Here is a 19237-nt window from a genome sequence, read left to right on the forward strand (position 1 = left end):
CCTGAGGTCAGGCCGGGAAGCTCTTGCACCAGACAGGGGGAGACGCAGCATCGCGGCCACATCACCCTGGCCTGATTCTTCGGTGCAATTCCTGATGGTTTCCATCTCGTGGAATCTCTCCATGTTTGTGTCAGGGAAAGCCATAGAAAGCACATTTTTAATTCAAGGAAGGCCTCTGAATATTTTAACCTCTGGGGGGAGGAGAGCAGCTGCATAAGATTGACAACTGAAATGACAAGTAAACCAAATCAAATTAGTTCTGACAGACTTTTCTGCCTTAAAAATCAGCCTGTTTTGTACTGAACTCCACTGTGTTTGCCCTCCTGGGTTCTTTTCCTGCGAAGACTCTGGGGTTTCTTTCCAAGCTTGTATTGCTGGAGTGTGTATGGAGTATACCAGGTGTTTATGTACGTTGGCCATTTGTTCTTACCAATGTCCAATCGGAGTGAGCATGTATGTGAATGACTAGAAATGCATGGGCATGAACTAAAGCCAAATGGATTTTCTCCAAAAACGATTTCAAATGAATTGGGGGAAGAAAAAATAATAAACCAAAACCAAACCAAACCAAAAAACAAAAAAACAAAAACAACCAACAAACCAAACCTAAAAAAGAGATTGATAGCAAAGAAAATGAAACGTAAGGCTAGTGTGGAACCAGCACAATACTTCAATCGGGGAAAGGATTTTTGAGTAATTTAATTTTTTGGAGTGTATCCTAGAGGACTGGGGGGAAAAGGAGTCCTGTATGTGTATGCATGTAAAAGCGGTAGCAAAACCCCTGCCATTCCTGTTTTCTTACGGAATGGAGTTAACAGCAGCAATGCATGAGTGACTTAAAGCACGAACATTGTTAACTCTTTTGTTTAAAAATGAGAGTTTAACTGTAAATTTTCTGATGCACTGTCTCCTTTCTCTGCACTGTTCATTGCCAGAACTCCAATAACAGCATGGTCATGGCCGGCAGGAAGGCTTGTGCTTCTGCTGCACTGCACTACACTGGGTTTACTGAACTTAAACCCTCCTTCCCTTCTCTTTTGCACTTCATGTGTCAGGGAGCCAGTGGGGCTGAAGCACTGGTGCATTTTGAAATCGCAGTTCCCTGCCTGCACGCAGTCAAAATGAGGGCACCCGTTGGTGCAGCTGTGGCAGCACCGGCTCTGGAAGTCTGCCACCACTGAACTTGGAAAATGTTTTTTCCCATTCCCTTTCTTCTCTCCTGTACCCCTCCTCCCCCTAAAAATCAAAATGCAAATTTTTGATTTCTTAAATGTGCTGGCTCCACAGCTTTCTAAGGAACACAGCCTTGCAGGGTTGCTGCCCTCTGAGAAAGTTTTTGTGTGAGATTACCAAGCTCGCTTTTTGCCTCCTGTACCAGTAGAACATGTAAAAACAGCCATGACCTCATACACGATGTTCTTTTGCTACAGCAAAAGTAACAAATTTTATGTTTTTCCCCAAAAAATTTTTCCCCCCACCCTATGGTAAGCTAAGAGCTTAAACAAGCTTCTTAATGATTTTTAAATCACACAGACAATGCCCATTGCCATGCGTTACGTCTGCTACATGTGTTATGCATGTGTGTCTTTGGGCACCTGGGTGCATACACCAAAGGGACCAGCAGCTGGCGATCCCTCCCAGCAGCAGGCTCTGGCTCCATACCAGGGTGCCCCGAGCTGCCTTCAGCTCCCTTCCTGAGGCAGAAGGAAGGTGCTGTTCTTTTAGGATAGGCAGAACTTCTGCTAACATTAATTAGAAAATAGGGTGTAAAAAATCTCTTCTGAAGCTGGCAAAGCAGGAAGTCTGGAGTGAAGGTTCAATGGTACGAAAACATCCCAAACAAGAGCGAAGAGTTGCAAGAAAATGCGTTGTCCATAATAGAGCAGAGGAATTATTTTCTAAGCTGGAAATACTTCCTGAAGGCTGATACGAATTTTTGGTCTTAGCAAGGTTTTGTAAACAAATATTTAACACTTCTGCGTTAAGCTGTTGTTGCTTTTTCCAGTTGTGTTCAGTCTCTGAAAATGAGTCTGAAGCCAAAAGCTCAGCCATGCCAGAGCACTAGTCAGCTTCCAAATCTTGCCAAATTAAACAGCATACAAGGAAAAAAAAGCCTCTGTGCTTTCTGCATTAGCATTATCAAGCAGCTCTGTCTGTCCAACTGCCTTTTTTCCTTTTTAAAAATGCCCTACTTAAAAGTGCAACTAATAGTAAATACATTTATAAATATATTTTCCAGACCTAATCCTTGGGGCAATTGAATAAAACATCACAAAGATCCATGCACATGTTAAGATTTCTGTTCAGCCCTGTAGAATACACAACATAAAACGGAATCTGTAATTGGTTATTTACAGTTTGTTACAAAGGAAAAATTATATTTTGCTTAAAAATTGGAGGTAACCTATGAAGAAGTTCAAAGCATTACTCTGTCAATAAACCTGTAAATAAATGGTGTGTTCATTTAATTGTCTAAACACCTGTATCAGGCTTCAGGATATGCAACTCAGCGTGCTGGTTGCGCACTTTTAAGATTTATTATTTGACAGGGAAATTGTATCTGAGTGAAAAGTTAGCTTTCATTTATTTAAAAGAAGTTGCAGACTTTGAATACATTCTGATCAGACATGAAAAGAAGGGACTTTAATCGCTGATATGAAAGTTTAATGAGAAAAATCAAGAAGTAATTTACCACATTTAAAATGCCTCACAACACATTTTAATACTGTTCAGTGGCATTTTTAAGTATACCAGGTGCAGGTAGAAAACGAATTGTTGAATTGTTAAATTTTCTTTTGAAAAAGATTTTTTTGCTTCATTAAAAATGTAACATTGCCCTTTTTCATTATTGAGAAAATGTGGTTCCTTGTAAGTGAAAGGGAAGACTATACAGGGGCAATTTTAGAGAGAGAAAAGTTGAATGGCTGTTCTGCAGAGCACAGATTTGCATGTCCAATGCTTCTGTGAGTCAACTGTAATTATTTTTTTATATATTATCGTAAAAACTCCCTGAAATCCAATAGTGGTGCAAAAACAAATTTCTAGCTATTAATCTAAGTGGCTTCCTGCTTTAGAAGATAATTCAGATGGTAGATTCCCGATGACATATTTTAAACACCATCACTGAAAAAGACTTTTATTTTTAATGAGATATATGTATTGCTTATGGCTTTCCAATAGGAGACAAGTCTGCACATTGATTATACTTTATTAATATCTTTGTTATTTAAACGAAAGCCTTTGTCCTAGGAAAAACACGTCTCTAGCCCCCTGTTGCTACCTCCTCCCCAAAATGTAAAAAGTAGATGGGGGATTGGGGGTATTTCTATTCCTCCAAGGCCAGCATCTTACAGGTAAATTCTCTTTGTGCTCCAAAGCCCCTGTAAGCACAAGGAACCTGTTCTCCAACGTTATTCAGGAGCATATTTAAGCTACATTAGGTGTTTGGGTTTTTTTGGTGTTTTTTTTCGGCCAGTCATTATTTTAAGAGAGGGGTTATCATGTACTGCAAATAAGCCCAGAACTCAAATTGAGATCTGTTAGCATTCACTGGATCCATTTTACAGAAACTGGGCAAGCACAGAGCGTGTGTTTAGCTGCCACTTAGTGCATTAACAGATCGCTGAATTGCTGCTGCTCTCAGTTCTCCCCACAAAACATCTGGATTTTTGTCAGTCTTCAAGCTTTTGCTGACAGTTTTCCAAATGGCTGGTAGTGATAGCGTTTCTTTTGTGTCTGCCTTTTGTGGTCACAAGAGTTTGTCTTGTCGAACTGCTTTATCAGCTTTGAGGACAGATACTTTTTCCAGAAATGCACTGAATTTAGGAAATTAAAAAAAATAGTTTCAGATTATTTTTTTTTCTACAAAAGGTACAGCCTGCAGTCTGCAAGTACAGATGCCTTACAGTTTTGAAATGTGATCCTCAATATTCTTTAATTTATAAATTGCTGTGCTTGTCAACATTACCAAAAATATCTAATTTCTCTGGAAAATTGGAAGAAAAAATTACATTGACATGTATATATAACCTAAATCAAACCAGAATAAATTGGGAAATTTGCCCCTATTTGATGAGTAAAAGACTGAGTCTGGGGGTTTCTGCATGCTGTTATGAATGAGTGATTTTGATTCACCTACATGTTTCGTGTGTTAACAGTGTAGACTGAGGAATGTTTCTGCCAGTCTGTCAGTAATAAAGTAAATGATTGGAATTCTGAAATACAAGTTACTCTGCTCAAACCAGCAGAAGATGGCAAGTGATTGACTCATTTTTTCCCCCAAGAAATTCATCCTCAGTTCTTAAGTGTGTTGTTTTTGTCACTTGAGAAATACAAAGAAAAATGAGTTTGTTTTTACTTGTAAGGCTTTACTCAGTTGCCAAATTCCGCAGAGGAGCTGGACTATGGGGATCTCTCAGGTAAGGGCTAGCACCTAGGTAAAGCACTGCTCTTCTACGTAGATACTGGTTCCACTGATTTCTGCGTCTTGGCCATTTTGCATTGTATAGTCGCTATGGTGTGGCAATTAATTGCACACAGTCCTGCAATTTGGAAGTTACGCTGTTTTCTGTTGGGATTTCCCTCCCATTTTTTGGGGCATTGGCACCCTGTTGTGAAACCTGAAAATGGGGGAGGCGCATTCAGAGCAGTGGGGTTCACCTTTCAGGCTGTGCGCCAGCTACTGTGGCCTCGGTAGCTTGCAATAATTTTCCTAACACTAATTTGGAGAATGGTTGAGTTGAAATTTTGTTGGTAAAATACTCAACTACGCTGTAATGTGCAAAACTGTCTTTAGCAAGTGCAGCCGGCTCTACGTCTAGGCTGTTTGGTAAATTCTTGTAAGGGGAATTTCAGGTGGGAGGTCAAAAGGAGGTGATTGTTTTATTGGCTGAGACAAAAACAATGATTTGGACCTCTTTTTTATCGACAAGCAACTGGAAGTTGCATAAATGCGACTTTATAGGTGGTCCTTGCAAATTTGCGTGAATTCAGATGAAAAAATAAAAGCATCCTCGGTGGGTGAGTTGGGGCAATTGGTATGTTCAAAAACAAGGGTCATAGCAGTCTAAACCTCTGATCTTCATGGTTTGACAGGCTTCCTTAGTGCTTTTGGAAACGAGCCCCTTTTTCGCTGCCGCTTCCCAGACAATCTCTGCAGCTCCCTGCGGGATGGGAGGGAGCCTGGAGATGGCCAGGAGCCACCCGGTGCCCACCACCCATCCCTGCAGGGTCCCTGCCCTCGGGGGGCATGCAAAGAGCCCTGCCCGGAAGGGTTTGGGTCTAGCACTGTTATTCCCTTTTGCAGTTTACAAAGTCAACGAAAACTAACCCCAGAAAGCAAAGCCCTGAGCCCTCAACTTTTTCTGTAAAATGCTTTAACCCAATCAAACCAGCAGCATCTCTTCCTGCAAGCTACTATAGGTATGCTTTGGCCAAGAGGTTAGAAATGATTGATTAATTCGATATGTATTCTAACACCTGAGCAATACTAATAATTATTGTTGCAGGCCTGGGCCAGATCTCATAGGTAAGAAGCACTAGGTGTCTGTTGAATATCACTGTGTGGATGGAAAGTAACTGTTTTGCTCTGATAAGCTTTATTTTTTTATTTGTATTTTTTTAAAGAAAATACATATTTTGGTGAATGAACAGAAGAACGGGAAACAATTCCACAAAGGAATTCCTCAAAATGGGTGTCTGCTAGCAGTCCTGTCTTTCCCTTAAGTGAATCTTTCTCAGCTTTTGGTAGCAGCACAAGTTAAGTGTAGCATGCCGTTGAGAAGTGACAGTACTGACTGCGGGGGGCGGCGGGGGGTGACGTTGTTGAATTTTGCTGTTACCCTTGCAGTGCAGTCAGCGACACATTCTCTTTTCTCAGAAAGCTGTGGATGTGTTGAATGGCTAGTATGTCTTTCTGACGATATACTTGAACTTTTCTATTTTTGTGAATCTTAAACGTAAGTCAAAATTTGCTTCAGATTTTCCACAAAGCAGTGCAAGCACAACTGCTGGCCGTACCGAGCAGGTGAGCAAGCACCCTTTGTGCACTAACATACACCCATTTTGGAGCATCAGTTTTGAAGACTGATTTTTTTTTCCCAAGAATTTCAAGATTTCGTTTGTCGCTATCTACGTTGTTTGTGTACGACCAAAGGGTGACTCTACCAAGTCAAACCTACCGGTATTACTGGGAAATAGAGAACCAGCCCTGCACTGTTCTCTGCTATGACCAAAACTCTGCCCTCCATCACATAACTCATGCCCAGACTCCTGAGAAACTGACATAGGATCCCGTTTGTGGACTGGTGTCAGCAAATTTGAGCTGTCAGACGGGTAGCACAGGTGAGTGCTGAGCCAGCTCTGCGTGGGAAGCGCTGCCCCCCACCTCCGCTCCGGCATCGGCTCCGTCCCCTCTGCCCCCGGGGCACTGGAGCCTGCCCTCAGCACCCGGGCTCCAGCTCAGCCCTCCGAGGGGTGGCACGCTGCTGAGACGTGGTAAAACTGAATGTGTTGGTCCTGCTGCAGTGTTTGCTCAGTGTGCTGTTCGTTTCAGGTACTCGTGTCCTGCTAAATGCTTCAACGGAGGCTCTGCCAACTGTACAATTAAGTAATGCGTCTGTTGCCTTGCATCCAGGTAGCTAGTGTCCAGTGTCGTGTTAACTTTTGCTGGTTGAGCTGTGTGTGTCCATACCACTCACAGACCTTTTGTTCCTAACGTAGAAGAACAGTGCAGAGACAGTTTGTCTTGCGCTTCTGCAGCACAGATTGACTTCTTACTCTACCGCAGCGCTTTTTCAACCTAGCGGTGTTACAGAGACGTTCCCTGCAGTGCTGTGTATCACCAGCCCAAACTGCTACGTATCGGTGTGTATGTATGTGTACACACACAAACATATATAAATATCTATGCTGCTGTGTGCCATGATTGCAATAATCCAGTTAATCTAATTCCATACCTGGGTATTTTCAGTCCCCTCAGGTGCGTTCTGGTCTTCTTGTTTTGCCCAGCAGTGTTGATACACATCTTGTACAACATTGAACAATCAAGAAAGACCTGTGTAGCCTTTACATCTGGTTTGATTAACTAATCAAAACCTGATTAGCACCTTTGTTCAAGGGGGATGCTGATTAATCAATTACTATTGATTGTAAGTGTGGCTCCATTTTCTAGCAGAGAGAAGTCTGAAGAAACAACCAATAAACATTGAGCACCTGTCATAGTGATTAAATTTATTAAAACAAAATGCATTATTTTTTATGAAGCGATCTTGAAATGGGTCACTGAAGAGGAGCTTATTGATTGAAGAAGGATGAACTCCTTGAATTTCTCTAGCATAAATTAGACAAAATTCAATTACAATACGACGAACAGGTTAACACTACTCTTTAACAGTCCATCAATAAATTAGAGTAGGGGTAGCACACTTAATGCTGGACTATAGTAATGAATAATATTATTGTTCGTCCTGTCATGCAGGTAGTGATTACTGTCCTCCCAGATTGTAGATGAAGACTTTAAAGTGTTTCTGAAATAATGACAGCCTGTTCTTCCCCCTGCTCTGCCCACCAGCACCCCGGCCTGCCCACCCAAATTTTAGTAATGTTCCATGATGTCAAAAACTCCATTCTACAAAAAGATTAACCAGCTATTCATCAAAATACAATTCAGTGGCAAAACGTTAGTGCTAACTTCCTTTTAAGTTTTCTTCGTATTAGGAAAGAGGAATAGTTGCTTTATCAATATTTCAGAAGTGCATGAGTGACTTAAGGTCATTGCACCTCAATCATGACCAGTAGAGAAGTGTGGAAGCCTGCATCATGTTGGTGTTTTAATTGTGTCATAAACTTAACTGGAAGAAGAAAAGATTGGTAAGTTAGGAATTCTTGAAAGAAACTGATTTAGGTCTTCTTTTCCCTAACGTGATGCAGATATTGCATCTAGGAAGCACTGCAGCTATTTATATGTACGTTGTATACATGTACATACGTGCACACAAAGTCAACCCATGCTGTGCTACATCAGTAGCTTAAAATTAATTTTCACCAAGAATAAAAGAGACATTCTTGTGGGAGTGCAGCAATAAATCCAAATATGCCAAAATTAATACCTATACTATATGTTGGTGAAGAACTCTATCAATTAATCAGAAGCAGTGCTGGAGCACACTGGGAAAACAGTGAGATACACTGTTCAGAGCAATAATAATAGCAGAAATTGTGCTAGTGGGAAATGTGAGCGCCTGGCTCTGTGCTGGAGGTGACCCGCAGACCTTCTGTGCTGCTGGTGAGACTGAAGTCAAGTCACTTGGGAGTTTTTCACCTCTTCTGCAGGCTTTAGCAATAAAGTGATTCATTCCTTGTAGGTCCAAAGCTTTTAACTCCAATGTAATTGATATTTAAAATACTATCTAGCGGAGTCAGTCAGATCTGATCTAGTCCTTTCTCTTAATCTTGAGATGTTGCCACTTATAAAAAGCAAGAGCAGGAATACACATGAATGTGCATGTATGCATATATATATATATAAAGCCTCATTAAAAACAGAATTTAATGGAACCATTTTATGGAGTGGTTGGGAGGAGAAAAGTCTTCCATATGCTAAACCTTGCTGTAGTTGCTTAACCCACATTATTAGGATATTACCATTAAAATCTGCCAGCCTTTTTCATACTCTTGAGGCTGCAGTAAGTGATCTATTTTTAAACAATTACTTCTGCAAAAATATTAGAGAATTTGAGATCATTAACACACTTATTTTAAAGCATCTCCCCTTGCACAAAAATAAATACATAACAAGTAAGATTCTATGGGTTTAAAATGTGGATGTCAGCTGAGAATATTTACAAGGGAAATTAGCAGCATAAACATCTCCTTTGGGTTCCTTGTTACCACTTCCCTGAGTCATTTTCGGTGATCAGCTATTGGGGCTGATGGCTGTCATTGTTGTCATCTGCCTTTGTCCTGCCGGGAGGTAAAACTGAGCCCAGTGTGGGTTTGTCCTTTAGCCAAGAAAAAGGTGAGCGATGTGAACTGAAGTTGTGCAGCCCGGAGCCTGCTGTGGGTGTGCTGCTACATCTTTCATCAGATTGGCTCAGGACTCTAAAAATTTTAAATTACATGAGTTAGTAGGGTGTCAAGTAGGAACCAGTCCAAAAGTGCGTTTACTTTCTCTGTGTGTAGTGTTTCGTGAATTACACTTTCTGTTTAAAGGAAAACTTCAGTTTTTTTGTTTGTTTTATTTTGAAGTGCTATGATTTCTTTTTGTTGATTCAAGTAGCAGTTGGTTAAAATAATAAAAATTAATTTAAAGCTACCAAAGTTTCTTATTGGCCACAATTTTAAATGCGACTACAGTGCTCTCTGCTGCTGTATACTGTGCTGCATCTCATGCAGAGAAGTTCGATGCTACATTAGATAAAATTATGGCATCCCCCTAATGCAGGACACAGTCATATCATTCTCTCAAGGGAGCAACACAGTAGTTAAAAATATATATATATCGATTTTTTTTTCTGTGTATATCAAGTTGTCCTAAGTGGACTGTAACATTATCACTGCAGTTTTCCTTTAAGGTGCTTTGATATAATCCAAAACACCACCCTATGGAATTTGGTTCAGCTGAGGTGTAGAGTAGCTGCAGAGTAGCAAAGTAGTTGTGCATGTTGTTCACAACATGCTGCAAATGTCTCTATGTTGACTTTTTTCTTCCCTTCCTGCGTATCCCCCTTCCTTCCACTCTCACTTTCAAGAAAACACAAGCAAAACAGAAACAAAGCCATAGCAGAAAAATTCTGACTATTCGATTTAAAGGCCAGCATGCTCCAATATATATTAACATCTTAATGGGAAAGCTCTGCATGTATACATTTACTACTCTCTGACAAGAGGGAATTAAATGTCAGAAGGATTTGTAGCATCTATAATTGAATTGGTGCTGAGAGAAGCAAATCTTAAGGAAGAATAACATATTAGGATTAGCAAATAATGTGGCATTTTGTCAGTTCCTGCCATCTAGTCTGTTCCCTCTTCAGTAATAAAGTTGTGATTTCTTTTTTTAATCATAGATATGAAGCAGGAATAGATTTTGTGAATTGGAGAAAGCATTTCAAAGCAGATTCCAGTTTTTAAGGTCAAGTTTGTCTGTCTTGGTGGAAATTCGGAGAATTATTGTCTGCTCCATAGTCACAACATTTTTTTTTTATTACCAAAGAAGTAATGAGTGACGCCAATTATTGATGCTTATTCAGGATGAAAAAATACCCATCTCCAGCGTTGCTGCTGGAGTAAGCCCCCTTCTTCCCCGGAGCCCCCTCTGCCAGGGGAAGGGCTGGGACAGGGGCGCGCGGTTCGGTGCCAGGCTCCTGCTGCAGCAGCTGCTGTCTGCGAAACCTGGCTGGAGCAGCTGCAGGCTCACGTCCCCGTTACAGGGGTTAGCAAGCATATTGGAAGGCTGGCTGCGTTCCCACCTCGCGTGAGAATATTCTGAAGCGAGGTGCTTACAGAAAATTAAGCAGGTCTGTTGCTGGCGGCATACAGATCGATTTGCCCATAGCGGTGTCCAGGATTGCTGGAGATGGGGTCTGTCGAGGGGCAGCTCTCAGCTGCCGGCTTTGTGTTGCCTTCCACGTTCGTAGGCAGGATTTTGTTCACGCTGGGTAGCAGCCACTGTGCTAGGCACCGCGGGGCTGAACTGAAGCAGACAGGGCTTAGGTGGGATGTTGAAAGAAAAACACAGGAAAGGTGTAACAGTGGTGCTGGCATCGCTGGCCTTGCCGTGGGCACTGCAGACCCTGGGCTCCCAGGTTCTTCAGAGGCTCTTTTTTGTGGCTGTTCAGGTGGGGATAGGGGGTCAGCATTACAGAAGGCAGCCGGTTATTAAAAGTGGACAGTGGAAGAGCTAGGAAAGAGGGACAGCTGAAGCAGATGAGGATGGAAGGACAAGAGGAGGAAAGCTGACAAAAATCATCACCTTTGGAGAGTTAAGGAACTAAACAGAAACAGGACTGCCACCAGGCAAGGGCTTCTGGAAAATCCCACTCATAAACACACTGCAGAAGCAAAGGTCAAAGGAACCAGCTTGCCTGCAGGACCTGCAAAAATTTCTGGCCGTGTTATCCCGAAGCTTCAAGTAGTTCCTGCGGCAACCCGCTGACTTGGTGCAGGTGGTGCCTAGGCAGGTGAGCTTGTATGGCAAGCACCGTCCTGAAAATGCAAAAGCAAAGAAGTAGAAACCCCTGTGAGCCTCAGAGCGTATGGACTCCTAAGGATTTCTACTATCTTGTTCTTAATTTTATGTTTAAGAAGAGGAAAACAATGGTTTTCTTCATTTCAGCAGTAGGCTTCAGTTTTTAAAAATTGATTTTTTACCTATTTTATTTGGAGAACAAATTGATGCAACAGAGAAAAGACAGGAAGAGGATTTAATTTTGATAAGTACAAGTGTTTTAGTGCCTCTAAATATGGCATATTTATTTTTAAACAGAGCTCCAGCCTGTTTCATCCAGAACATTTGCAATTAGAGATGAAGAGCCATTCCTTTCACTTTGATAATTAATATATAAACATAAATATGTTATCTTTAAAGTCAAAAGTACACTGTCAGCCGCCTCACAGACTCGGGTATCAGATGGTTTGCAACCACTAGACATCCTCAGCATGTAGTTAATTTTTACTTTGTATGTAAACTTGAAGACAAAGGTATTTAGCAGAGTACCTAATAAAACAAGCTTGCAGTTTGCATTTTGCCATGTTTTTAACAGAAATACTTCAGGAAAATAGCTGTGCATGTCCCAGTAGAAGAACTCATAATTAATAAACTCTTCTGGCCGGAACTGTCCCTTCTCAAGGAAATGCTGACTCCCTGCTCTTGACTTAATTGCAAATTGAGTAGAAACTGCAAAGGATCTGTCAAGCGTAAGGCTTTAGCACAGCCCTCCAAGTAACAGTGGGCAGATTCTCTGCAGCTCTGCAAATTCAGTATAACCGCCTTGAGGCTGGTGTTGCAAGGATGAGGTGCACCAACTGGTGTTCAGGTTTCATGAGTGCAGAACTCTCTTAATTATGTTGATTAGGAAAAAAAAATGCACCTCGATGCAAAATCCTGCTCTAGACACATTATAGAGCCATAACTCAGTGCATTTATTCTGCTCGGCTGTTCCAAAGGCCAATAAGACATTCGTCCTGCAGCTTGGGATGCTTCCCTCTTGCCTTCAGTGCATCCTCTCATACCTTGGTGCTTGGTACCTGCCGAGGAGGGAGGTCAGCCCCGCGTGCTGCCAGGCGCTGTGCCGACAAACAGATGTGTTTGTCACCTTGGTAAAGCAGCGTGCAGCACGTCTGCAGCAGCAACTTGTCCAAAGCTGCCACGAGGAGACTTCAGTTTGAGTGCTCTCTCTACCTAAAACTCCCCAGTCCTCTGGTTTTCCCCTAGCTGCTGTTCCAGACAGACAACAGTGTCTCTTCCCAAGTGAGGCGGTCTCCTTGGCACGCTGCAGTGCTTTCATGGGCATCTTTCCCATCAACAAGCAGGGATATTCTGCTTCTTGCCAAAGCAGCAAATGCTGGGAAGTGCTTATGATACAGTCTGTTCCTACTGAAGATTATTTAGAAAAAGAAGAAGAAAAAAAAAAAAAGTACCTTCTGAGAGGCTGCTGGTTCTGGCAGTTTGCCACAGCAACTAGAAATCCTTGCGTAGTGGTTCCAGGACATGCACCATTTTCTTAAATACTTACTGTTATTTTTCTTCATCAGAAAGCTGGGAATAATTGACTTCAAAGACAGTAATTTTCATTGGATGTGGAACTGTCGACAGTTCGAGATCAGTTAATTCTCCTCATTGAGAGAGCTGTGTGTATGCCTTTTCAACAGAGTAAGATATTTTATGGGTTGTTTTGCAATTAGGTTTTGTCCTTTGAGTGCACTTTGTCATTACAACGTAAGAGGGAAGTTTATGTTTCACTTTTTGTATCTCATTTTTTCTAATCGTGAATTTCTACAAAATAATTTGCCCATGATGTGTGTGCCGTTGGTATGCACTTTACTGAACACCAGGTTTTAATATGCTTTCAGATTTCCCTGGTGTGTTCCTACCACAGTTAAATGACCTGACTTTAGATGATGTGGAAGCAAACGCTTCTGATTTACAGTGGTATATTTTTTGCCACACTTAGTTTAGCTTGTTAGATAAGTTGCTGAAAGGACTTCTCTCATTGTGGTGCTAATAGGTACTAGTTTGTTTTCTCCCTTAACATGCACCAAACCTTGGCAAAATTAAATCCAGGCATCCCACTGCCTATGCCAAAGCTGCTACTTTTTAAAGTTACTTGAAGAAATGCTCGACGTTTTTTTCTTAAATTGTTTTAATTAAAGCGTACTATACAGTCTCAGTCACGAGTTATTTACTTACATCCCCTAGTACTTAATCTTAGAACAGAATTGGAAATATCGATAGAAAGTGTAAATCCTGGGCTCCTGCTTGAAAGCATTGTATCAGGTTTCAGCTCAAAAGAGCACCATTACCTTTAGCTGTCACGGATCTGTACGCTTGATCGATAAACTTCAAATATTATTAGAGGTGGAGGCTTCAGAGATTTGCTCTGTTCTTTGGAGAGAGACGGGGATAAATCTTTCTTAAAAATTGACTTGAATTTGCACTCTCAGTCTTCCTAGTAAAATGCATTTCTCTTAGGTGTCTGGGCAACTGCATGCAGGGCAGATTTATAGGCCATGTGCTTCTTGTAGTGAAAGATTTAAATGGTAAATCCTTCACATATGACTTCACAAATCATGTAAAGTTAAAAGATTTTTACCGTTTCTGTTGCTGCTATGCTTAAATTGTAAGGTATGGCTAGTAAATCATTTTAATGGAGGTGTCGCGCTTGACTCAATAAAAAATAAATAAATAAATAAATAGAGACAATGGTTTAGCTTCTATTCCAAAATGTTAATGTATTAATCAACGGGAGAATAATTGTTTTTTACTATGTTATAAATCTCAGTTGCCATTAGAATTGCAGCAAGGGTTGATGTAGCTGTGTTCTTAAATTAAAATTGTTTACACTGCTATACATTCTTTTTACATGGCCATAGCTCATTCTGGGTTCATTTCAGAGTTGTTCCTCAGCCAAATAAGTCATTCCTCTCCCAGTGACGGCATCCTAAGGGAGAGATGCTTATAAAAGAAAACTAATTGCATGGTGAGGTGTTTAATAAATAAAATAAAGCAGTTGGAGGCAATGCACAATTATTGCTTACTGTCTGCTTTTGAAGAGGTTTTTATAGTTTGGGTTAAGAGTTTTGCATCTTAGGACGTCATGAACTGTAATGAACAGAAAAGGTTGTGTTTAATTATGTAATCTTTGAGTTCTTGGGTTGGGGGAGAAGACGGCTGCAAACATTTACAAAGCTTGGTTGATTGTTTTGTGGTTGTAGAGGTTTTGGGGCTGATATTAAAATGTGTCACCAGGGCACTTGTTTAATGATGTTTCTCCAAAGCTAATGATTCGTATTTCCATATAGCATTCTACTGCTATTCTCTGTGCCCCCCTGCTCCCCAGGAGGATTGAAATTTGGGGAGTGTTCTAGGGAAATTTCCAAAAACACGTGTCCACCAATGATTCCACATCTCTTCTCCTCTCCCATTCCCTATCCTAGCTGTCTTCCCCGTGCATAGCAGTAGTGCTGCTGCTTATAGCGGACGATACCTTGCAAGTTGATCGGCCAGATCAGTTCAGCCTTGGGCAGCCCGCTTGCTCCTCTGCCTGAACTCATCTGTCGAGATAGCTTGATGCTTTATCCCTTTTCCTTTGGAAAGCAAAAGGGTGGCTTTTCCAATCCTGAGGGCAGCTGCAGCCAAAACCTTCAGATTGTGTCGTAATAAGTCCCGAATTCTTATTCCTCTTCTAATCTCAACAGATTCTCGTGCAGGTGAGGAGGGGTCAATAAGGAGCGTGGACCATGCAGTCGTCGGTGGTGTTGTGGCCGTGGTCGTATTTGCCATGCTTTGCCTGCTCATCATTTTAGGGCGATATTTTGCAAGGCATAAAGGTAAGGCAAAGACTGAAACTGAAAAATGAAGGGATTTGGTACAGCTGTCACTTCTGAAGCTTGCAGTCAGCACTGCCGCTCTAGGTGTACTCCGAACACAGGCTAAAACTGAAATTTGGAAGTCTTACTACAAAACCTAATTGACCTGAGCTGGTACATACATGCCAGTGTCTTGGTTTTGTGGTTTACATTGTAAAATGTAAATGTCCATCCTGGGAGCTTGTTACAACCTCCAGAGTAAGGCTGAACCCACCCACAGTGACGTGACCATTCCAGTCCCTGTGTATACGGGCAGGTGTTTGCACAAAAGGATTCTCTGTTAGCAGCTTTTATTTAGTGGATTTGGGAAAGGTGTCAGAATAATGACGAGCTGATTGAGACCCCAGCCAGGGTGGAAGGAATAACGCAGAGAAGAGAGGAGAAAGCAGTGAGAAAAAAAAACTACAAGGCACATTAGGGGAGAGAGAACAGGAAGATGAAAGATGCCTTTCCTTTAAGTGTTTAAAACACAATTTTACTGACATTTGAAGGGTAAAATCACTGCGTGACCTAGTTTCTTCTCTGTACTACAACACCATGGAGAACAGCACACCATCACGTCTGCACGGGGACGTGACTGCCCAGCCTGCAGCTGGTGGCAGGGAACGCTGCGGTGGGACGTGGGGCAGCATCAGCCCCACTGCTTGCCCCGGCACTGCTTTCCTGTGCCCTCTGCTTGCACTTCCATGGGAAATGCAGGTTAAAAATGCCCAGCTCCTCTTGAAGGAGTTGCACATCTGGGTGCCTCAGGCAGGACTGGAGAAAACTCTGTCCCTGTGCCGTGGGGTCTGTGGTGTCGTGCTCCTTGGTAACATCACAGCTGCACAGTCCCGAGCCGCAGCTGCGTGGGACCTGCTCTCAGGCTCCATTTCTTTCCCGTGGCATTGATTTCCCCTCCTGCTCATGGCTTTGTGGCTCTCTCGCTCGCGATGTCACAGACCTTGCCGCTTCGCTTTCAGGTACATACTTCACTCATGAAGCCAAAGGAGCAGACGATGCAGCCGACGCAGACACAGCTATCATCAATGCAGAAGGAGGACAAAACAACTCTGAAGAAAAGAAAGAGTACTTCATCTAGAGCAGCCTTGGTTTCAATGAGGTGTCCAACCGTGGACGGTTACTGGCCCTATTTAAACGCTAAAGAGACAGTGATATTGGAAGTTGCAACCAGCTTGTGTCTTTTTTTTAAAGAAAAACGCAAATGGGTGGAGAGTTGTGAGACTGGGAGGGTCCGGGATTTGCTGTGTAAAAATATTCTTCGTAAAGTACACTCTGCTGTTTGACACCTCAATTTGTTTGGGTTTTATTTTTTTGGCCAAGTCCGGCTTGGATTTAGTTTAGTGAAGTCATTTGCAGAAGATTCTGTGCCTTGTTTTATTTCTGTTTGTTTGGGTTGGGGGGGAGGCTGGGAAGAAGAGGGGCTTCTGTGCGTTAGTTCCCTTCGGATTTCTGTGGTTCTTTGTTTCCCCTTTTGTCCTCTGTTTCTGGAGTTGCCTGCTGGGACCCCTTGGAATAGGTTGGTTTCTTTTTAAGGTATTTTTCTTTCTTTTTATCCTCACTGTTTTCTGTTTGGAACTCGGTCTCATCGGAGGAGAACCAGCACATTTTAGATCTCATAGTTTGCAATTCAGTGTACCCATATTCCATTTTCTCTATTGTCGTAAAGGCTTGGATAAACAAACAATGAGAACCTGTTTGTGGCTGCCCATGTTCCAAATGCTTTAGATGGTGGAGACTAGAAAATAGCCTGCAACCCAGAAAAACTGCGGAGCAGCGTGACACCGGGCTCCGTGTGCCCGATGTGTCGCGGCGTGACCCCAACCCGTGTGCCCGTGCCCGTGTCCTGCTCCCAGCCAGGGCTCCTCCTGCCGCCCGGGTGGCTCCAGGGTGGCAGGATCTGGTCCGCGGAGGGGCAGAGGTGGGATTTCTCTGGGCTTATTTTTGTTGCAAACCGTTCCGTCGCGCTGTCCCGATTGGCCTGACTTCTCCCTAAATTGCTAGAAAAGGAAAAGCCCCCCCTGGGGAGCAGAAGGCTGCAAACGAGCGGTTTTTGTATTCTTTTCCCCTCCGTTTGCCCTGTGCCAGGGAAGGCAGCAGGGACCGGTGCTCAGGCGCGTTTGTCCTTTGGGAGCTGCGAGCTCCCAGCCCCCAGCCTGGTCCGGGTGCAGGCAGCCAGGGCCGGGCTGTGCTGGCCGATGCCCGGCTGCCTCCCACCCCTGCTCCTGCCTCAAAGCTGCCAGCCACGCACCCCTGTCCCTGTCCCCGTCCCTGTCCCTGCACGGCAGCAGCCGTGGGGCACAGCGACTGACGACACCTCACCTTCCGCATGTGTTAGATCCGAAACCTGGAGCAACTGGACAGGTGCAACTGCCTTTTTTTTATCAGATAAGTAAAACGTGGGAATTTGCATTAAAAATTAGTGTGCTAACTGACTTATAAAGCCATAGGTAAAAAAAGAAGAATTTAGGTAAATTAGAATTGTGACAGATAGCAAATCACAATGAGAAGACGGTTTTAAAATTATATATGCTGACTTGTTTTTGGTGAGTAATCTTGGATTTTGAGAGATACTTTTTTTTACTGTGTTTATGTGGAACATGTATGCTGATTTATTTAAGGGAAACATTAATCTTAGCGTCAACTTTTTTTTAGGGGGTTGGGAGGATCATTTTTGTGTGTGTTTTTTTAATTGTTTTTGGCAGAACCATTATGACGCAGGAGTCTGTTGGGAATGGGACGGCATGAGAGCAGAGAAGCCCATTCTCAAGCAGTAGTCTGTCTTTCCCCTTTATACGAGAAAAAGAAACTCACAGGAATAGCTTTTTTCTGAGCAAATTTTGTGGAGCGCAGCTCTTTTCTGAGCCTTCAGCACCATTGCCAAATCACACCATGGTGAGAAGCATTCAGCATGTTAGAGTTCGGGGGGGCTTTTTTACTCATCGATCACGGAATTGGCATCCTGTTTTTGAACAGCCCATCTTTGTTTTGAAAGTGTACAGTAGTGCAGTGTTACCGATGTAACTTTGACTTAAAATGTTGACATGTCTCAGGTTCATGTGTTTTGATTGGTGTTTTCCGTCTCAGGTAGATTGCAAAATTTCGGCCCCACACATTGGAAAAAAAAAAAGAGTAAAAAAACAGGAAATTACGAATTTTAGTTGTATATTGGTTTATGTATTTTTTCTTCAGTATACAGTGCACTGTTTGAAATGTATTGTTGAGTATTACTTTGTACAGCTTTAGGTCATTAGGATTTTTAAGTGTGGAGAAAGAACAAACTTGTTTAAAGGAGTATTACAAATGAAGGATGCGTGACTGATGCTAAACAACCTTGTTCTTTGTTCACCCAGCCTTTTTATTTTTTCCCCTTAGGCCAGTTCTGTTTTAAGGTGTCCATGGAAGATGTTACAATGTAAGAAAATACATATCCATATGTTCCCATTCACATTTTGTATTGGTTCATGTATACCATTTTTACAAAGAAAAAGAAGTACTATAAAATATCTGTCTTCTTAATAAAAAAAAATTAATGTTACAAAACTATCTTCACTTCTCATTCTGCGCTCTTTATCTCCCGCTGCTCTGGAGGCCGTGGTCACAGCGGAGGCGCGGGGGCAAGGACGGGGCCGGTCCGAGCCAGAGGGAGTGCTGTGGAAAAGGTCGGCGTTGGTAAACTTCCCATGGTATGTTGGGCAAGAGCCCTGATGCTCCCTTCCAGTGTCTGCCACAAGTCTAAGAAGGGAGACTTGCTCTTTACAAGAGGTTTACTCCTTTGAGAAATCATTGATGCGATTTCCCAGACTGCTAAATCCACATCACGCCCTCGTTCCTAATCCATTGTAGCAGTGTGAGCAGTATTTTCTGAAGGGCCAAATGGGGAGGAGAAAAAATAAAAGCCACTAGTACTGCTTGGACGGAGTATTTCTAGTTGCTTCGTTAGGCTGGTGGCTGACATTAAAAAGATTTTATTTTTTTAAGGAAGGATCGCTACCTTGCATAAGTAAAGTATTTAATTTGAGTTTCAGCATAATGTGATGGTTACTGAGCACAGCAAAATGTTGGCCTGCTGCATGCAGTTGCCCTGCTGAGAGGCCTGTTTTTACAGCTCCTGGACGGAGGAGGCTAATCCCGAGATGAGAAGCACTTGGCAGGG

The 19237-nt window shown here is 42.5% G+C and overlaps 1 protein-coding gene across 12 annotated transcripts in view; it reads left to right on the forward strand.

Moving 5' to 3' along the window:
• The window catches only part of CADM1 (cell adhesion molecule 1), a 177246-nt gene extending 158622 nt beyond the window's left edge, over window positions 1–18624 (forward strand). For 6 of the 12 annotated variants that reach the window (XM_068659530.1, XM_068659532.1, XM_068659536.1 and 3 more), the window contains 4 exons: window positions 4365–4418; window positions 6554–6634; window positions 14914–15045; window positions 16044–18624. In XM_068659530.1, coding sequence (XP_068515631.1) covers window positions 4365–4418; window positions 6554–6634; window positions 14914–15045; window positions 16044–16162 — 386 coding nt within the window. In that variant the 3' untranslated portion in view covers window positions 16163–18624. The remainder of the gene's footprint in view (window positions 1–4364; window positions 4419–6553; window positions 6635–14913; window positions 15046–16043) is intronic. The other 6 variants (XM_068659535.1, XM_068659538.1, XM_068659539.1 and 3 more) reach the window with 2 other exon arrangements.
• Window positions 18625–19237: the final 613 nt, after the last annotated feature.

This window comes from Anas acuta, chromosome 23 (assembly GCF_963932015.1).
Source record: "Anas acuta chromosome 23, bAnaAcu1.1, whole genome shotgun sequence".
Taxonomy (NCBI): Eukaryota; Metazoa; Chordata; class Aves; order Anseriformes; family Anatidae; genus Anas; species Anas acuta.